This window comes from Larus michahellis, chromosome 7 (assembly GCF_964199755.1).
Source record: "Larus michahellis chromosome 7, bLarMic1.1, whole genome shotgun sequence".
Taxonomy (NCBI): Eukaryota; Metazoa; Chordata; class Aves; order Charadriiformes; family Laridae; genus Larus; species Larus michahellis.
In genome coordinates, this window is record NC_133902.1 from 37,613,498 (window position 1) to 37,631,865 (window position 18,368).

At 41.5% G+C, this 18,368-nt stretch overlaps 2 protein-coding genes across 11 annotated transcripts in view; both read right to left on the reverse strand.

Moving 5' to 3' along the window:
- Nucleotides 1-8,696, reverse strand: part of TRAF3IP1 (TRAF3 interacting protein 1) — a 45,737-nt gene extending 37,041 nt beyond the window's left edge. Inside the window, exons 1-5 of one of the 2 annotated variants that reach the window (XM_074596011.1) lie at nt 8,446-8,696; nt 7,374-7,442; nt 2,916-3,077; nt 899-1,039; nt 269-739 (exon numbers count right to left, since the gene is read on the reverse strand). In XM_074596011.1, the coding sequence (XP_074452112.1) occupies nt 269-739; nt 899-1,039; nt 2,916-3,077; nt 7,374-7,442; nt 8,446-8,568 (966 nt within the window). In that variant the 5' untranslated portion in view covers nt 8,569-8,696. The remainder of the gene's footprint in view (nt 1-268; nt 740-898; nt 1,040-2,915; nt 3,078-7,373; nt 7,443-8,445) is intronic. The other variant, XM_074596012.1, reaches the window with a different exon arrangement.
- Nucleotides 8,697-15,175: 6,479 nt separating this feature from the next.
- USP40 (ubiquitin specific peptidase 40) overlaps nt 15,176-18,368 on the reverse strand; it is a 39,030-nt gene continuing 35,837 nt past the window's right edge. For 6 of the 9 annotated variants that reach the window (XR_012588498.1, XM_074596017.1, XM_074596015.1 and 3 more), the window contains 2 exons: nt 17,751-17,845; nt 15,176-17,332 (listed from right to left, as the gene is read on the reverse strand). Coding sequence is in view for 5 of the 9 variants with exons in the window: in XM_074596017.1 (XP_074452118.1) it covers nt 17,227-17,332; nt 17,751-17,845 (201 nt within the window). In the remaining 4 variants the exon portion in view is untranslated. The remainder of the gene's footprint in view (nt 17,333-17,750; nt 17,846-18,368) is intronic. The other 3 variants (XR_012588497.1, XR_012588496.1, XR_012588495.1) reach the window with 1 other exon arrangement.

The window sequence follows — 18,368 nt, forward strand, 5'->3', positions numbered from 1 at the left end:
ATGTTCAGGAAGCACAGTCCAACAAAGTCTTATGGCTCAAGTCAAGATATATCATGAGAGAGACATGAAGTTACACATACAGCCTCAATCACACTCTTACCAGAACAAATCCACACTAACACTTTCACTTCATTAGAGTAATTGCTGTTAAAGTACTTAATTGTTAAATGAGCAGAGAATACAAACACGCAAGGTCATTATAACAAATGTTCGGTCCCTACCACAGCATGCCAGAAGTTATTGCTCTCTGAAGTAACATTTCAATTACCTTTCTCTCTGCTTTATCCTTTCCATGTTCTTTTAAATGCTCCCCATCTTTTTCTCTGTCCCTTTGTCTATCCCTTTCCCGATCTTTTCCTCTATCTCTGTCTTTCTCTCGGTCTCTGTCCCTAGCCTTATCTTTGTCTCTTCCTTTCAGTCTGTCTTTTTCTCTTCCTCCTTCATTTTTTTTCTCTCTTTCCTGTCCTTTATCATGCCTGAGATCATCTTCTCGTTCTATGTCTCCGTTTCCCTTATTTTTTTCTGTTTCTTTTCCTTGCTTGGTTGTTCTGCTTTTGTTTCTTTCCCTTTCTTGTTTTTCTCCTTCCTTAAAGGTGTCTCTTTCAGGGTCTCTGTGCCTGTCTTCATTATTCTTCTGTTTATCACTTTCCTTTTCTCTTTCTTCACTCTTGTTCAAATCTCCTTTGGGTTTTCTGTCTCTGCTTGAGCTTCTGTCTTTAATTTCAGTTTCTCCTCTACCCTAAAAAGAAATTAAAAACTGAAAATTAATTCCAATACTTGGCAACTCTATCACACAGTTACCTTCCACAGACAAAAATGCAAGCTAAAAAAAAAAAAACCCAACCCAAACCATAGAAAGCAGGAGTCTCTGTACCCCACAAAAGTTGCAAATACCTACCTCTTTATCTCTATGGCTTTTTTGTTCCTCTGGTTTGGCTTCTCTGCTTTCTTTATCTCGAGATTTAGAGGATGGAGGCTTCCCTTTAACATCAGCCTTTTCCCCAGCTAAGATCCTTTTTACAGCAACATCACTGGACAGCTGCAAGGAACAGAAAAACATCATTGAAATGAGTAAATTATTTTATTAAATATCTTCTTCCTTCCAAACTCTGTAATCAACATGACCTGGGTTTTTTGGAGGAGAATTGGTTAGGGTTTTTTTAATAAAGCTTATATTTTTGCTCTTTTGGAAACATCCTTTCAGAGAAGTAATAATGTGCTTTTATGTCAAACACCTCCTTGTAATTCTTGTAATAATTTCATTATGTGTGCTAAAGCTACATAAATATATGGTACTTTTTATGTATTATAACACAATAGCAATTCTCATTGCAACAATTGAAATATTTTTCAAAGTGGTAAGGTAAATGACTATCAAATCCTTATACTACGAGTGCTAGATTGGTTAAACGCTCTTAAAACCACATTATGTTGTATTTGCATCCACTCTTAGGCCACTCCACTTTCACCTAATACTTGCTCAATCAGCAACAGTCTCTAAAGAAAGGAAAGCTACATTAAGAATGAGTTTCAATAAGCTGCAGTTATGCTGTTCAAAAAGCTTCTGCATCTAGTTCATTTGTTAAAACCACAAGCAATTATTAATTAGATCACTTACACAGTAAGTTATCGACATGTTTTCCTGTCCAAGTGGCAAAGAAAAAAATCATCACATTGTCAGGGAATTCTTCCTGAAACAGGAACAGCTTTTAGATCCCTAAAACTGATATTGCCCTGGGGGTTGACTGCTGATTCTCTCTTGGTTTGTAAATGCAAAACTATGAATTTTTGTGGGTTTTCACATTTGGACACAAACTTCTGTACATTAACAACACTTACCTGAACTACCTGACTCCAAGCAGTGTGCTCAGCTCAGCACTAAAAGTATCAAGCTAGAGACTGAATGAAATCTTTTCCACAATGCACATCAGGCGTAACAAAAGCCAAGAGGCTAATTATCTTAGCTCAAATAGGTAGACTATATCTTCTGGATATTAAATCTCATCACAACATCCTACAAAGCTGTTTCATCAAGCACATTTTCTAACTTATCCAGTATCTGTGCATATGTTTATCAGCTTCCCCCTTCCTGATCTCAAGCAATTCGTAAGGAAGAAGCTCATAGCACTCAGCTACTTCAAACAAAATAACATAAATTTAAATGAGCAGATTATCAGACAAAAGATAATCCGAACTAGACTTGCAGACAGCCTATAAACACTGCAGTATTTCACAGTTAAATATACACAATTTCTGCACATTCATTAATTTAAGGGTTTTAGATAATACCTTTGTAATTCAAAAATCTCTGTAACACCTATAAGCAAAGATTTCCCATTGCTTTTAACGAAACAATTACCTTAAGAATGCAACAATGATTTTAAGAACTGCCCCTGCAGTTATTTTTAACAGGTTATCAACTTTCTCCTTTCCCTCACTTCCATATTCAAACAATTTAAAAAAACAAAACAAAACAAAAGAACTCCACGCACATTGGAAAACTGACTTTCATTACAGAATTAGAGATTTAACTGAAATTTTAGAGGAGATAAAGTCAAAGTTGGGAGCATCTGGTCATATAATTAATGTGTCTGCATCCAAAATTTTTAAAAGTTCTGAAGCTTCACATTCTTCTTCAAACCTAATAGATGTTATTAAATGACCAATGAATAAGGTGAAAAATAAAAACCAGCATATGTTAAAAGCACTAAAATATCCAGAACATATTTGCCTGGGGACCTGACTCAAACTCTGCTAAGAATCATATACTATCTCTCTGTTGTTATTATTATAAGTGGTGACCCAAGATTTATCTTGTGTAATTAAAAATAGCAGATGAGTGTGAATAAAGTCTGTTGCAAGTAAGCTCTGATAATATATCTCCATGTATATAAAATACATATGTGACATCATACCTTATTTAAGCAGCACTTCCCAATTGCTTGAAGAAATTCATTGGTTTTTTCAGGTTCATGTCCAGCCACGACACGTGCTGGTTTTACTGACAGCGGCTCTCCTGTTACCATTACAACAGCATCAATTGCCTTCTGAAGGAAGCTGATTTTGGCATCTTTATCCTGGTAAAAGAGCAATTAAGAAATAATACTGAGAAGCCAAAATAATTCCACACACCACTAGACTAGAAAAACTCTGATGGGAGGAAGAGTTGCAGAAGGCAGCCATACAACAAGAGCAGCACATGGTTTGTAAGGCCAGGAAAGAAGGCTGCCCCTGATTTATAGTTAGTTATTTATTTCTGATTAAGAAATGACAGCTTTCATAACAGATGAACACTGAACTGGAATGACCAAAGCGAAAGTATAACTTTGTCTTTTTAATATGTTTATCATTTAGGTCCAGTGCATTTTAAGATTGCTGTAAGACCCTTGGCACTCTATTTTCAAGCATTACATGTTAAAGAAGATGAAGTTTTGTTTAAGAAATGATTGCAATTATTACCAAAAGAATCACTAGAGTTATAACAGGACCGTTACACTAGATATTCAGGGCAAGAATTGTCCTTCAGAGCAATATTTTCCAGCACAGAGTGTCACAAAGTTATGGGACTTATGAGAGTCTAAACTGAGGGACTTACATACTCGTACACATACTTCACAAACCAGACTTAACAGTGAGTAAAGAAAACATACAAAAGATGGTGGGAAAGGGATACAGGCACATATTTTTATCTCAACAATTACCAGATGTGTTTTAGTTTTATAATTATACTTCACAAACAACTTTCCCCAAGTGCCCTTCAGTAGAGATGATGGCTTTTGGTGATTATGCAAAACTATAAGAAAAAAAGAAAGACAAAATAAACCAATCCCCACCAAGTAAAATTTTATTGGAGGGTTCCTGGCCCAGAGAATGAAATCATGGTGTGAAGTCTCTGCAGCTGCAGAATACTCAGGGGGTGGGGAAAAAAAAGGTTTTATTAATAAAACATAATAAATTTCAAGGAATATTTATCAGGCCCAGCACAGAAGTCTACTCACTCATCCTTTACGGTTATAAGTGTAGATAAGAAAGTATTTAACTAGCCTGTTCAAAAGTAAGCCCATGTAAGAAGAATTCTCTATGCGTGTTTTAATAAGCATTGGTTCAAAAGATTATAAACTACAGCATTCAAACTGATAACTGAAAAGTGGACCACTGCCATTTCAATTAATTCAGGAAAGGAGCAGTTGTAATTATCTGGTAAAACACCCGATTTTGCACTGCACTTACTGTCTGGGTATCTCAGGTGCACAGATCCAGAATGACCTGGATCTAATTTGACAGGCATACTGATACAGAGGAAAGCAACAGAAGCCAGGATTTCCTCAGCTGAGCATGGCCAACACTCTTTACAGGCAATCGGGGAGCACTGTCTAGTCCTGTGGCACTGGAGCTTAAGAGAGCTGTTCATGTGTTATTTCAAATCCCAGAGCCACTCTCCATGAACAAGAACTGGGTTCTGCTGCAAGCACGTAAATGATAGTTAAACGCGTGGGAAGACAGTCTCCAGAGTCAGGGTACTTCCCGTCTTTGACTCTTCCGAAAGGACTAAAACAAACAACTTCCACATAGCTGGGATTTTCAGATTGTCTCCATTAACATCAGGAACACTTCACCCTCACCAGCGCTTCCTGCATTCACAAATAAAAAAGGAAAGGAAGGAAACACTGCAACTATTAAAATAGTTGTCCATCCTTCCAAGGATGTATACAATCTGTTAATTTAGGGAAGGAGAAAGGACACTTTTCTAAATTAAACAAGTTTTCAAATAAAGATCAAAAATTTTCTCCTACATCCTTGTCATTTTCAGCAGTTAGGTTATCAGTGTGTTCTGTCCATATAAAAAATCCTCATGAACCCAATGAGAAATCTACAGCTCCTTCCTGCATCAGTAAATAAAAGTTCTATCAAAATAGAAACAAATATCTGAAACAGTGCTGAGAGCTTAAGAAAATATTTTTATTGGGTAGCTTTCAAACAAAGATATCTCCACTATTCCAAGTGATAAGACTTCATACGTACAAAAATATGGAGACTTTTCTGTGTGTATATATAAAGCTGATGTGGAAGATTAAAAGAGCAAGTCTGATATCCAGTCTTTCCATTTATAAGAGAACAACTTTTTACTAGACCTAACAAGACAAACCTTTCTGATAAACGTGCAGACAGCAATACCATCCGACGTACCTGTCCTCATGCTTTTTATTTCCCTTCCATCTCTCTCTCCTTGATTGCTTTGACTGTACATCTCTGGCACAAACTAGAACTCAGCAAGATAAACATGCATGCTCTGCGGGCCGGATTTGGCTCGTCGGAAGCTTCCAGCCTGCCTCCCACCTCTTTCTATACAGAAGGAGGGGACCAGCTATCCATGCAATATGTGTTATCCCAACAGTGGAGACATAAAAGGTAGCACAGAAGAAACGGCGAGTACTTTAGGACCCCACTGCTATGTCCCCGGTGGGAGAGGCGAGTTGAAACTGGAAATTAAGATGGTTGCTGCATGTACGCGTGCACAATGCTGTGTAGCACGTAAGGGGATGTCCAGAGCAGAAGCCAGCCCCAGCCACCACAGAGGTTGGACCATGAGCTTTGGGCTTTACTAATTTCAGTCTACGCACCTCATGATCTGCAACAGCACAGCCAGCTTGCAAAGAGCACCTGTCCATTTTTCCCAGTCCACAGCAAGCAGACCGTGGACTACAGCACTGGGATTATTTCACAGTGGGTACGAACCTTTTATTTTTTCTGAAAGCATCCTGCCCGTTCCAAGTCTGTGCATCTACTGCCAAATCATTACACCAGATAAGCATCATTACTTAGTACTACATAAAGCAGATCACCATCACACAGAAATATATACAGCTATTCACAATGTGTACTCTGGCTGCTGCTCTCAGACTCTGTGGGTCATTTTGGTCTCCGCATAAAGATTACTCTCCTGTTTTTGTACAACTCCAACAGAAATCACAATAAGGAAGCATCCTGGGAGAGCCAAGTCTTTCTCCTGACCAGTGTTTTGGAAAGAACACAAGCTAAAGACATTTTCCCTCATACTACAGCCTTTTGATCTCCTCTGCCTGAACTCTTGAAAACCATTATCTCATGGACTGTGAAAGAAATTCTCAGAGGGGTACTCAAGATCGGTGCAACTTCACAGCTATCACAGTATGTAGACACAAAGAAAGACCTACTCAGGAGTTGCTAGGAAATCTGCTTTTTCAATCCACAAATAAAATGCACTGTGCTCTCCAAAGATGAGGCAGCATGTGCTAAGCTGCTCTTCATCACAGAACCTATTGACAAGCTTCAACAGGGAAAGTACCAACAAAAACAATCAATCCATTGTATAACTAATTTAGTTTCGAGTTATCCTGACAACAATAAGAACAGTCACAGAAATAAACATACATATCAGACAGATAATTAGCTGCAAGAAGTGCATAAAACATCCATATAACTGGCTGCATGGATGACAAGCCGGGCTCACAGACCTCATACTTTCAGTTGCTATGTTAAACAATCACCAACAGATGTAGCTGTCTAACTAGCAACATACAAACACTGCGTTATTTGCCATGAATAAGCGACCAAAGTTTCCAGTCAAGTCGGTAGTTGGAGAAGTGAGCATCCCTGGCTCAGCAGAGGCGCACAGTAGAAGAGCAGCAAACAGAGACTAAAGTCACCCTTGTGCTTAAGAAAAGCATTTTTCAGTAATAACATTAACCTCCTCTTTCAGTAATTAGCCATTTGTATACTGTAGTAAAACTATTGTGAAATGCATATACTAGACAAATGCCTGGGATATTAAGCAAGAACATTTACTGTATATATGTATACAGTATATATATCTGTACATGTGTATACACACTCATATATAAAACCATAAATATGAAACCATACATTCCACTGAGAGATAACAAAACTCTTTAAATAACTATGTGTGGATTTCCAGTGTCTGTGATTTTTTATCAATGCCTAACTACTACTTCAAGGAAACCCTGATACATAATGATTTTTTTCATCTGTAATACAACAGTATTTTGTAAACCAAGATCTGGTCATACATTAACGCTCACTGTTTTGAGATTTCTGCAGAAATAGTTCTCTGCAGACAACAGCTTATTTGTGTCACATCCACAAGTGCAACCTATAGGTATTCACCTCATGCATTGCATAACATAACCAAATTTATATATATATATATACACACTTATATATATAACCAACCAGGCAATAGCTTTTACAATTTCTTCTCACAAAACTAAAGACAGGTACTTGACATTGAACACAGAAAAGACCAAAGTACCCTGTAGCAAGTTTCAAAGAATACTAACATTAAAGCTAAATAAGTAAGGAAGTTTCATACCCACCTTAACATTATCTGATTTCAATTCAAAATCCGTGTAAAGTCCTTTCATAAAACCTGTCACTCTAATTACCTTCAAAACAGAAGAAACGGAGTAAGTTAAGAACACCTGAAGGCCTCTGTTCAATAAAGCTTATGTGGCAATAGGAAATATATTTGCCTTATTTGCTTTCAGAGATGATACCTCATTTAGAAGTATTTCTAGAGCGGGTTTGGAGGTCTGCTGTGTCTCTGAACATGCTCTGGAACAACAAGATTTAATCCTTGCTTATGGCTCAGGCCTCCCTTCCTATTTAATTCCATCTTTAACCTTGATGCTTGGTGAATCCAGGAGACTCACAGGGTAAACAATAGCATATGCATTTTAAATGCGGTTCTGTATTATTCCTGTGTTGATTTCTTTACACATGACTATATATAAAAGCAGCAGATCAGCCAATATAAAAATTAAGACTTTGTTGGTTTGTTTTTTTGTAAATGGAGGGTGGAAAACAACCTACTAGCAGGTTTCACGAACGATCAAAGGCACAGAAAACTGAGGAAAAGAGTCAGGCCCCTCATCTGGCCTTAACCACCACCAGCCACCCTGAAACCCCTGAGATTTACTCACTAACTCCAAACCCTCTGAGATTTACTTGCTACCCGGAGCGTAACCCCCCCAGCAGCAACCTGTGTGCACAACCCAGCCCTGGGCAGGCCCCGGAAAGGCGACAGGGTCCCCCCTCCCTAGGGAGGGAGAACTCAGGCGGTGACGGGGTCCCCCCCCTCCATGGGGAGGGAGCGCTCAGGGCCCCGGGTGTTCCCCCCTCCCTGGGGAGGGAGCGCTCAGGGGGTGACAGGGTCCCCCCACCCCGGGGATGGGGCGCTCAGCGCCCCGGGTGTCCCCCCTCCCTATGGATGGAGGACTCGGGGGGTGACAGGGTCCCCCCTCCCCAGGGATGGAGCGCCCAGGACGCCGGTGTCCCCCCGGCCCCGCGGCGGCCACACCCCCGCCCGCCAGGGGGCGCCCGAGCCCGCAGGGAGGCCCTGTTGCCTAGCAACAGCGGAGCGGGCCCACAGGCCGCTTCCCGGCCCACCTCGGTGATCACGTCGTGCAGGTAGCGGAAGGGCGGCTTACTCAGCAGCCGGTCCGTCAGCGGCGGCTTGCGGATCACTCGGCCCAAGGACTCCTGCGTCCGACGCACCACCGCCTCGTTCATAGCGGCGGCGGGACCGCGCCGCCGCCGCCACCGGCGGCTCTGAGCATTCCCGGCCTGCCCCGCGGCGCAGGGCGCCCCACTGCGCAGGCGCACAGCCGGGGCGGGCGGTTGCTAGGCACAACGCGGCCCTAGCAACCGGCCGGGCGGCCCGGTCGGGCCCTGCCCTCCCTCGCCCTGGGCCTGAGGGAGGAGCCGTAGAATAATAGAATTATAGAAAGATTAGAGGTGGAAGAGACCTTAAAGACCATCTAGTTCGAAGCCCTCTGCCATAGGCAAACTCTTTTTTTTTTTTTTTTTTTTTTTTAACTTGTAGAAAGTGAAATGAGAAGGAGGGTGAGTTTTGTCACTTTTGTGCATGTCCCTAGTCCATCTCTCCCTCTCCAACAAAGAATAAAAAGAAAACACAAACAACACAAAACAAAAAAGAAGTAACTCAACAGTGCAACATAAAACAAATAGCATTCCAACAGTTTGGCAAGTCATGAGTTCACCTGTGATTAAGTGATTTTTAGGCAGTCTGTAACAAAATGCTGCTTTGCAATAATAGCAGAAAGGCAACAAATTCTTAAAAGAAATCAAGAAAGTATACATTCTTGATGAAGTCTATTAGTTTCTTTCTACTAACTCTCTACCCCCACACACCTGATTCCCTGGCATCAGCCCCACAACCTCTCATCCCGCACACCTAGTCACACCCCAGCCCCTTAGCTGAATACTCAGTGCTCAGAAACTTCGATTGTATCTTTTGGGTCGGGTTTTTGTTTTGTTTCTCTGTTTTTTTCTTGAAATAAAGAACTACAAAAAGTAAGAGTAAGGGATGGGGGAGAAGGAGCCAACGTCAGCCCAGGTCACGCTCCCTAGGAAAGCCAGGCCACGGCCGTTAAGGAACAGCACAGGACTCCCAGTACCATCCTCATCTCCTGCAGGCCCATTCCCACCAGCCAGCATACGACACCCTCCCTGCAACCCCCTGCATCCTCACCGACAAGCGAAAACCTGACCTCCACGTTCCTGCCAATCTTCCTGACCGGGTTTCTGAACCTGAGAACGAAAATTCTGCTTTTTCTGCTTGGCCGGTCGTGACTGTTAAATGTTTGAAAGCTGAACTTCAACAGGGCCACATGGGGGCTGTGCTGTCATGCTTGGACTTACTGTCTTGCTATACAACTTTGGAAGAATGAATTGGATTTGGGAACAAAAAGAGACAGGTTACTGTGCGAGCTGAAACAGGCAGGATGCAGGAACAACACCACCACCACAGATGAAAGCCAAAGAACAAATTTAATCGCGATGCCTCACGGACTAGAGGATCTCCAAATGAGCCTGGGCAGAGGCACCACTGAGCAAAGGTGTCCTTGACAGCGAAAGAGTCCTCATTAGAGAGAGAGACCGACAGAACCTGCTGTTCTCACCTGTATATCAGGGATTCAAGCAGGTGTAGTTTTCCACTGTGCTTTGATCTTCTACAGCAAGGCAGGGATGTTCATTAAGGTGCCTCTGAGTCCATCACAGGCCTATGTTATCTAAGTGCAGATGTTCTACTTGTTAAGCACATAAGACTAAACAATGGTTAGTGTGATATATGTGTTTTCCAGCACAATGCAAGTCACTTGAGGATATTTACAATCCTCCTTGCCAATCTTCCGTTACTTTCCCACAGTTACCAAAGCTCATTTAACTGGTATTAGTTCAGACAAGGAAAGAGGTTATTTTTTCAGCAGAGGAAGAGAAGCGGACGGCTACCACACTGACAGGGTAATTACACCTGGGCTCCTGAGAACGGGTGGTTGCAGGGAAGCGATTTCTGTCTTCCCCCAGCCCAGCGCACTGGTGGGTTGATGAAGTTCCCAGACAGGCTGTGACTACGGGATCTGGTGAGCCTGGGAAGAAGAGGAGGTGTTGACAGCTTCTACATGCAAGGGCATCAGAAGAAGTCTCAGAGGAGGCAAGATAACTGGGAAGAAGCTGCTCTAGGGAAGAGGGTTGTTTATTTTGGAATCGTGTGGTTTATCTGGATTTCTGCCACAGGCGTCTGAGATGCCTGAGGAATCTCAGGGGTTTTGTTAAATTTGGCCTTTGGCACACTTATTTTGCTGAAGAGGTAGTAGTACCCCGAGGAAGCACTGCTCAATTTAACTGAAGAGCCAAAAGCTAGCAACCCATGAAGTCTCCATGAATCCCTGTGGACCTAAAGGGAGGCATTGGAATTGGAAGAAGTACCCTAAGACCATAAAACAGATAGCTTTAAGTTTAGTCTGGAGACGTAGTCTTTTTGAGGACCTTGGACGAGAATTGTTCAAACCAGAGAGCTTAGCCATCACCCTGTCTCCATTCTGTTGTTTTATAGTGTGGCTTTGAAGTTACAGGTATCCTGCAGGCGTGGAGAGTCAGACACTGAGAAAATCATCTTTGTAGCCTCATATTCACTGATTCACAGGGACTGCAACATGCCTTTAGTGGCACATTTTCAGAACCTTAGAAGCGCAATAGTTTACAGCATTGGAAAGCTCAAATCATCTTCTGTCTCACAAGAGCATCTGCTACCATACGTTTTACACGCTTTCCTCTTACTCTTACAAGGCCTCCTGCCCCAAGAGTGTGTCAGACCCCTCACTACCACTTGATAACCTCCTAGGATATTGAGAGCAAAGTGAGGTTTGTCAGGGAAGCCTGTACCCACCATTTCCTAGGAAACTTCTCTAAGTATTCGTTCCCCCAAATGCAAATAGCATGAATTGTGCAGAGGACTCCTACACTCTGTAGTGCGGGGCTGCAGACAGCCAAATAAAGCCAAGGCATAGGCTTTCATGACCTGTCCAGCCACCGGGAAGGAAATATGTCTATACATCAGCACTTCGGTTTCTCAAGGACTAAACGTCTTTTGCACTGCACTTTATAAGAATCAAGTCCTCCAAACTTTGTGTGAAATGCGCATGTCAGAAAGTAGTGCCAGTCATTTACTGGTGTATTTAGAATTAATATAAGATGATGCAAACCCATGAAAAGCAGTGGTCCAGACATTTTTTTCCCCCACTCAAATAATGTATTTCTCTTTCTTTTAAGGAAAGCATTTGCTTCTAGCCCAGAGATCCAGCAGATGGCTCAGAAGGACTTTATCATGCTCAATCTGGTGGTAAGTTAAGCTATATTTAAAAAAAAATTAAGCCATATTAAAAGCAGAAATTGATTCACTTTGAACAGCTTTGAAGTTGTATTTGAAATTCCCTTTTTTCTCCCACTTCTCTGGGGATGTACAACAGGGTTTGCAAAACACCATCACAGCTCCTCCTGGGAGAGGGGACTGGGAGACACTTCCATACACACATACTTATTGGTATGGAAATACCATTTTATGTACTCCAACAACAGGTAGTATTCTGATACAATGAAAAAATAGCCAGTCATCAGGCTTTCCCAGTTACCTGCCTGGGGTTTCTGTCCTCATCCCCAAGCATCTACCATGGGACAACTCAGACAGAACAGGGAAACTCCGTATCTGACCATACCAACCAGCTGTTAGTAGCCGAGGCAAGCTCAGCCAACTCAGTCTATTTCTAGTGCTCAGTTTCCCATCACTAAGACACTATCTAACTCCGACAGCATTCCAGCAGTGATAACAACATTGGCACCTGATGGCCATTACATCCCTCAGATCCTCTTTGTGGGTGTCTCTGGGCTCAGGGGAATAATCAGGACAGCGTTTTTTGGGGTTTTTTTCTATGTGTTCCCCCCATTGAATTCACGTTGCTCCAAGTAATAGCTCTTATTCTTTTGACCACTGAAGCTGTAGAAATAACCCAGACTTTCAAAAGGAATGGCTTAACTGGAAAAATACAAGTTGTTTCGCAATTGGAGCTAAAGTTGGGCATACAATCCCACTAGCATTGTTTTAAAAACAGAACCATGACAGTCTTGTTCCACTAGTAGCAATGAACAGCATGTCACCACTATTGATGGCTAACATATACCCTTTAAGAGTTTGGTCCTGCCTACATGACACCGTGCCACAACATCTGAATACCAGCCTCTTGCTCCAAGCCTGTCGTCAGATGAATGACAAACGCTCTGTCCAAGAGCGGAGCAAAGGCCCATCACCAAACTGTGACCAACAACTTCACAAAAGGCAAAGTTACCATCAAACTGCTGGGTACAAAGGGGACAACGGGCAATAACCTTGAGCCACCAGGCAAGGCTTGCACGTAGAGACCTACTCGTCGTGGGTTTTCAGAAGCAGACTTCCTTAATTAACATACAGCGTGCTGAGAGTCTGGTGCTTCCAGACTCTTTCCAGCCATGAAAAGGCTAATCAACACCATTTTACAAGGCTTTTATCCTCACAAAATTATTCACCACCACCTCACTCCACAAAGCCAGAGTTGCTCATATCTTGTATTTTTTCCCCTCCTCAAGATTATTCTATGACAGTTCGAGCTGATCTAACTGGCAAACACAGGAACAGGATGTACACTTATGAACCAGAAGGTATTTCAACCTGTGAGTGAAATGGGCACTTTACTGATCCCTTTTTAGTCATTTCAAATTTATAGAAATGTCGTTGAAGGAAGAGGCTATAAGAGAATCTTGAAAAATGCTGTATCTATTTCAGCAGTAAATTCTGATCAAAGCCCTTTATAAACATCAATGAAGTAAATTTAGTGTAAATGACTTCTGGGAAAAAAGCATTGTTGAGTATTTCCAAAGAACTGTGCAGTAAGAGCATGGGGAGAGTTGTCCTCAGTGTCTGAACTCTGCTGGTGGAGTTTCCAAACGCCATCTAAGTTTGGAAAAACAAACCCCTTCCTGCTTCGGCTCAAGGCATTTGCAGCCTTGAGCACACTGCTGCTCTGCTTCGTAACCCAAACTGCAGAATACTTCTCACCCTAGAGGTAACCAAAGTTTAAAAATACATATTCCGTGAGGAAGGGCATTAATTCCTAAGGGTTGGTGTCTCTGCACTCCCCTCTCCTGGCTGCCCACTTCAATAACATTTAGAGAACTGTATCCCCAGATCGCAGCAAGTTGGGATGAGCCAGATTCAAGAGCTGTGGGTAACAGAACAACGCCTTCCCGCAGACAATCAGGCTAACACCAATCCTATTATTTGGGTTCACACTCTTTTCTAGTTTTTCCACTTTGGCAGCACACAGACTTTTGCCTGGGACACAGACAAAGCTTTGAACCATAAAGGACACCTGCAGGACACCGATGCAGGTGCCATCTGCACCACCCACAAACTCCATCAGATGAACTGGTCTAATTGCACTCTGTTGCTGGAGCACCGATTAAAACACAGCATTATATACGCTTCTGCCACCAACTGGAGTTAATGAAATTGTCCAAGTAAGAGTTTAAAAAAAAAAACCCAAACAGGAACGGGAAAAAAAGTTATTCTCCCAAATCAGTGGCTTAATATTTTCTAGAAGCTAATCGCTAATTGCAGTCAAAACCTGTTGCCGAGTCAACATAACTAGTCAAAACTACTCAATAAAATTGGAGAAAAAAAAATTTAAAGGCCTGCTAGAAGTCTACTGATCCAGAGTGACCTTAGCTTCTGCCCTTAAGCTGCGTAGACGTAGTAAACTTTCCCGTCACGTTTAGTATCTTCATGCTTTCTCTGCCGTGATTGAAAACATGAGAGAAGCGAAGCTGCTTCTGCACACAGAGCTCTGAGGACAGAGCCACCAGCGCCGGGAGCGCCGAGAGACGCAGTGCAGCACCCGCGTCCCCTCCCTGCGCCTTCCCTCATGGACCTCCCACAGAGAAGCCATGGGCACGAGAACTCAGTGCACCCCACGGCGCAATGCATACCCCGAACGAGGCACTGCCCGCAGATTTTTAAGTAGCGGTTTAGCTCAATGACTTTACGATTATCATTAATAGCAAAGAATTTTCTTTGCTGGTACAAACTCTTCTTTACTCCAATTAGCATCATTCTGAAAAGGATACTTAGATCATAAATACATTTTCTGAGTTTTTTCTTGTGTGCACCTAGTGACTTTGTACTTGTTGCAATGAGTTTTCCACCGCACAATTTCCGCCCCCCCCCCACCTTTTTTTTAAGCCATAAATCTCTTAGTTTGAAAGCCTGCTTCATAATCACTTAAGCAAACTGGAAGGATTTATGAGGAAAAGAAAAAGCAAACCTACAATTTTCTCATAATAAGATTCACAGAGCTGAACACTTGCTCTTTTACAGGGACTACACCGAGAGCAGACGCAAAGATAACCATTCCTTAGCAACCTGTGTTTCTTACTCCATGCAGAGCCACCGTCTTCTAAATGATTTATGCTGGTTCCCTTGAAATATAGACCAGGTTATTATGTTTGTACACGCAAAAAAAAAAAATAACAAGCAGCTGATACTACACCATACTTTCTGAAAAAGAGGAAAAAACACAAGCTAAAAAGCACTTCAACCTGTATCAAGTAACCTGTACCCAGTCCTCCAAATGAACATAGGTCTTTGGCACAGCGCAACCCCAGTCGGATTGGGGAAACTCCTTGCACAAAGATCTTTGAAAAAGACTTGGAAATTAAAGCTTAATGAAAGTTGAGCCCATCCAATAACGTGTATTGGTGAGACATGCACAAGACAAATCAACAGACATGTAGAAATGACTTTTTATTTTGTGAAGAACACTTGAAAAATAAAGATGAAAGCTTTTCCAGGCTTTGCAATATAACCATCATAAAGTGTGGAATCACAAAGACTCCATTTTAAAAGGTGTTCCCTCTCCCCGCCCCCATTTTTAATAAACTCTCTCATTGTGGAATGACCCACAATAGTTTTAAGAAAAAAAAATATGCACTTTGAGCCAACATTAGAAATAACCCAAGATTGGTTCAGTGCAGGTGCTGCTACATTGACACTTTAACAAAGGCACATACTCAAATCTCCACGTCAGTTCTTGGAATCTGTATTAAAATTTCTCAAAACTTCATGTTTTCAAGAAGAGACTAGAGTTATTAAAGGTAGGTGGGAAGGTTGAGCTCAAGAACAGCTGTCCAGTAAGGAACTGGAGGGATTAAAGGGACAGCAAAGTAAGTGCAATGCAATGGAACAATCTGCAAACACAAACCGTTCTTGCTTACCTTAGTAATCAGTCTGCGGTAACCTCTGTAAACCCTGGCTCGCAAGAACACTTGTTGATATGGAAGAAGGCGATGCAAAATAAGATGGGGAAAGCAGCTGGCTGCCCTCACCTCAGTCACAAAAATCTATCCAGAAAAGTAGGATTTCGAGATAAAGACTACCTACAACCGAAACAGCGGGGAAATTTAAATATCCCCTTCTCAAATGAATCGACCTAAGAAAGCACAGAAGCACCTGCTCACCTTTAAAGATATGCAAAGAAATAAATACTAATCATACGCTTCAAGGTGCTTTTGACTTTTTTTTTTCCTGTTAGCTGAGAGTGTCAGTTTTTGTCTTGGAGCTGTCTGAAATACCAGAATATTGTTTAAAAGGGTAAGCGAGAGATCTTCTCACATTAGCCAAAATTTTAGGAGTCTGTTGTACTGGCATTTTCTACTACAAAATCTACTGCGCATATATAAAACAGGTTAAACATTTATGATATTACCCAAAAGTGACTGTTAGTTTGTCCTCTCATTATGACAGTTTTAGTTAAGGATACTTCACGCTTTGCTCATTTCGGAACAGGTTTCCGGACATTTATGTAGCTCAACAAGGCTCTGCAGTGTGTTTGATACCAGACTTCACTCGATTCGGCAATCCCTCTGCACAGGTTCCCAGCTGCAAAAGGCAAACACATTAGGTGCCACCAGCACGTCACTGCTGCCCAGAAATGCTTGGGTGTTATCTTCCATTTTCACTTTATCATTCAGAATACATTCGAATGAATAAGAGTGCTGAAAATAAATACAAGCCTTTTTTCTTGAGTACAATAAAACCCACTTCAGACCAATCTCTGGGTCGCTCACATCAGCTCTGCCAATTTTTTCCTTCCCTTTTGTTTGTTAATGAAGCTTATGGACAACAAAAAAGCCCTAGAAACTTTACAATATGAAGTTACCGCACTGTTGTTCCATATCACAAGTAGTCTTCAGGTTTTAGAGCTTGACAAATTCTAAACTTGACATTTTTAGAGCCGACTTAGTACGCTTTATTCAGAGATTTCCACATTTCCTTCTTTCCTGAAATCTGACTTGAGCTACTACAGACTTCGGTTTTTATAGAGACAGAAGCAAATTCCAATATCGCTAGTAACTTCAGTGATCAGAGATGGAAAAAAAATTTCTAAAAAGATATGTTTATGACTGTATTAAAAACCCCAGCAAATTGCGTAGCGATGGTGCAAGATATCAGCATCTGACCAACACCAAAAAAAAAAAAAAGCATTTAGGGTGATTACAAAACAGTCCCCAAAACATTATACAATATATTAATCCGTTTTCTCATGGATAAAGTGCATTTACCTAGCCTGAGAGTAAGTACCACATTGATAAAGGGATGCTAAAGCACTTCCCCAAGAGAGATTAGAAGAAAATCAGAGTTATCCTGAATCCTGTATCCAGTTTGTCTCAGTGATTCTTGAAGACACTTTGTGGCAGACCCTCTTGCTGGTCCAGTTGAGGTACTCCATTCCAACTGAGTCCATGGCTAGTATGGTCTGGTCAGCAAATCATCTCCTGGTGCTATCTGAAAACTCCCACATTGATAGAAAGAGCCACTTCTGGTTTACGGTGCTTAATCAGCTTCTCATCAGAGAAAACATGGTCCTGTAAGCGTTCGGCTTGACGACTATTAAAAAAAAAATTAAGGTGTCTAATATTAGTGTTGAGCCTTAGCACCAACAGCAGCACGAGCCTGGACTGGAACCCGATTTCCACATAGTTGTAAGAGTGCCATTGCAAGCTCACACTTACAACCTGTGCAGGGCCAGCGCAGCAAAGGGGTTCATTTTTCAACTCCAGAGGCCATGACAAATTCTGCAGTGTGTTGCAAGAGGAAAAAATAAAGCTCGGTGTAGGAACGTGGCACTTAAAGCCAGAAATTTGAATTACCCGAGCACTTCCTTCAGGACTACTGGAATTGTGTGCTCTGACAGCACCCAGCTAGCACTGTCCCCAAAAAACTATCCAGGTGTCAAGCTAGTCTGAAAAGCAGCAAAGAACAGTTTGCATATTTCTAAAGAAAAATAAATGTAAATACTCAATACCTTTTCTTTTTTTCTAATGCAAGCTGCCTTTGTTTCTCTTTTCCAACATCATCTCTCACTGTGCTGAAGTCCTTAGTGTCATCAAGGAGAAGATTCTGTTGTGAAAAAGGATTGAGTATATTAACTTGTAATTTTCATCTCCCAAAACTATGTCGCACATTACTCAGTTCACACAATTAACTTTCAGTGCGTTTCCTTAAACTAGTTTTATAGCAACTAACTTCAAGTTAACTAGGTGGCAAAGATTCAAAAAGGCAGAAAAAATATTTAGACTCCTCTCTAGTTTTTGCATTGAACAGTAAATTTGCATCATTCAGAGATTTCTCTCCATAGCCTAATGTATCAGGATAGGTCATCAGCCTTTTTGCATACTGTTTTAAACCCCAGGAAGTATGTTCTTTCAGAGTCTCCTACATAAGCCTTATTGCTAATTCAGAGCTCAATATGCTCCTCTGTAACTCTTATTTAAATAATGAAACAGATCTGTAATAACTCTTTGGACAATGTAATGGTTTAAATTTACAACATGGTTTTTAAAGGGCACTGTTCTTGGATTTTACTCAGAGTTGGGAGAAAAAAAAAAGTCAATAAAGTGAGGGCAAGAAAAAAAGATCCAGT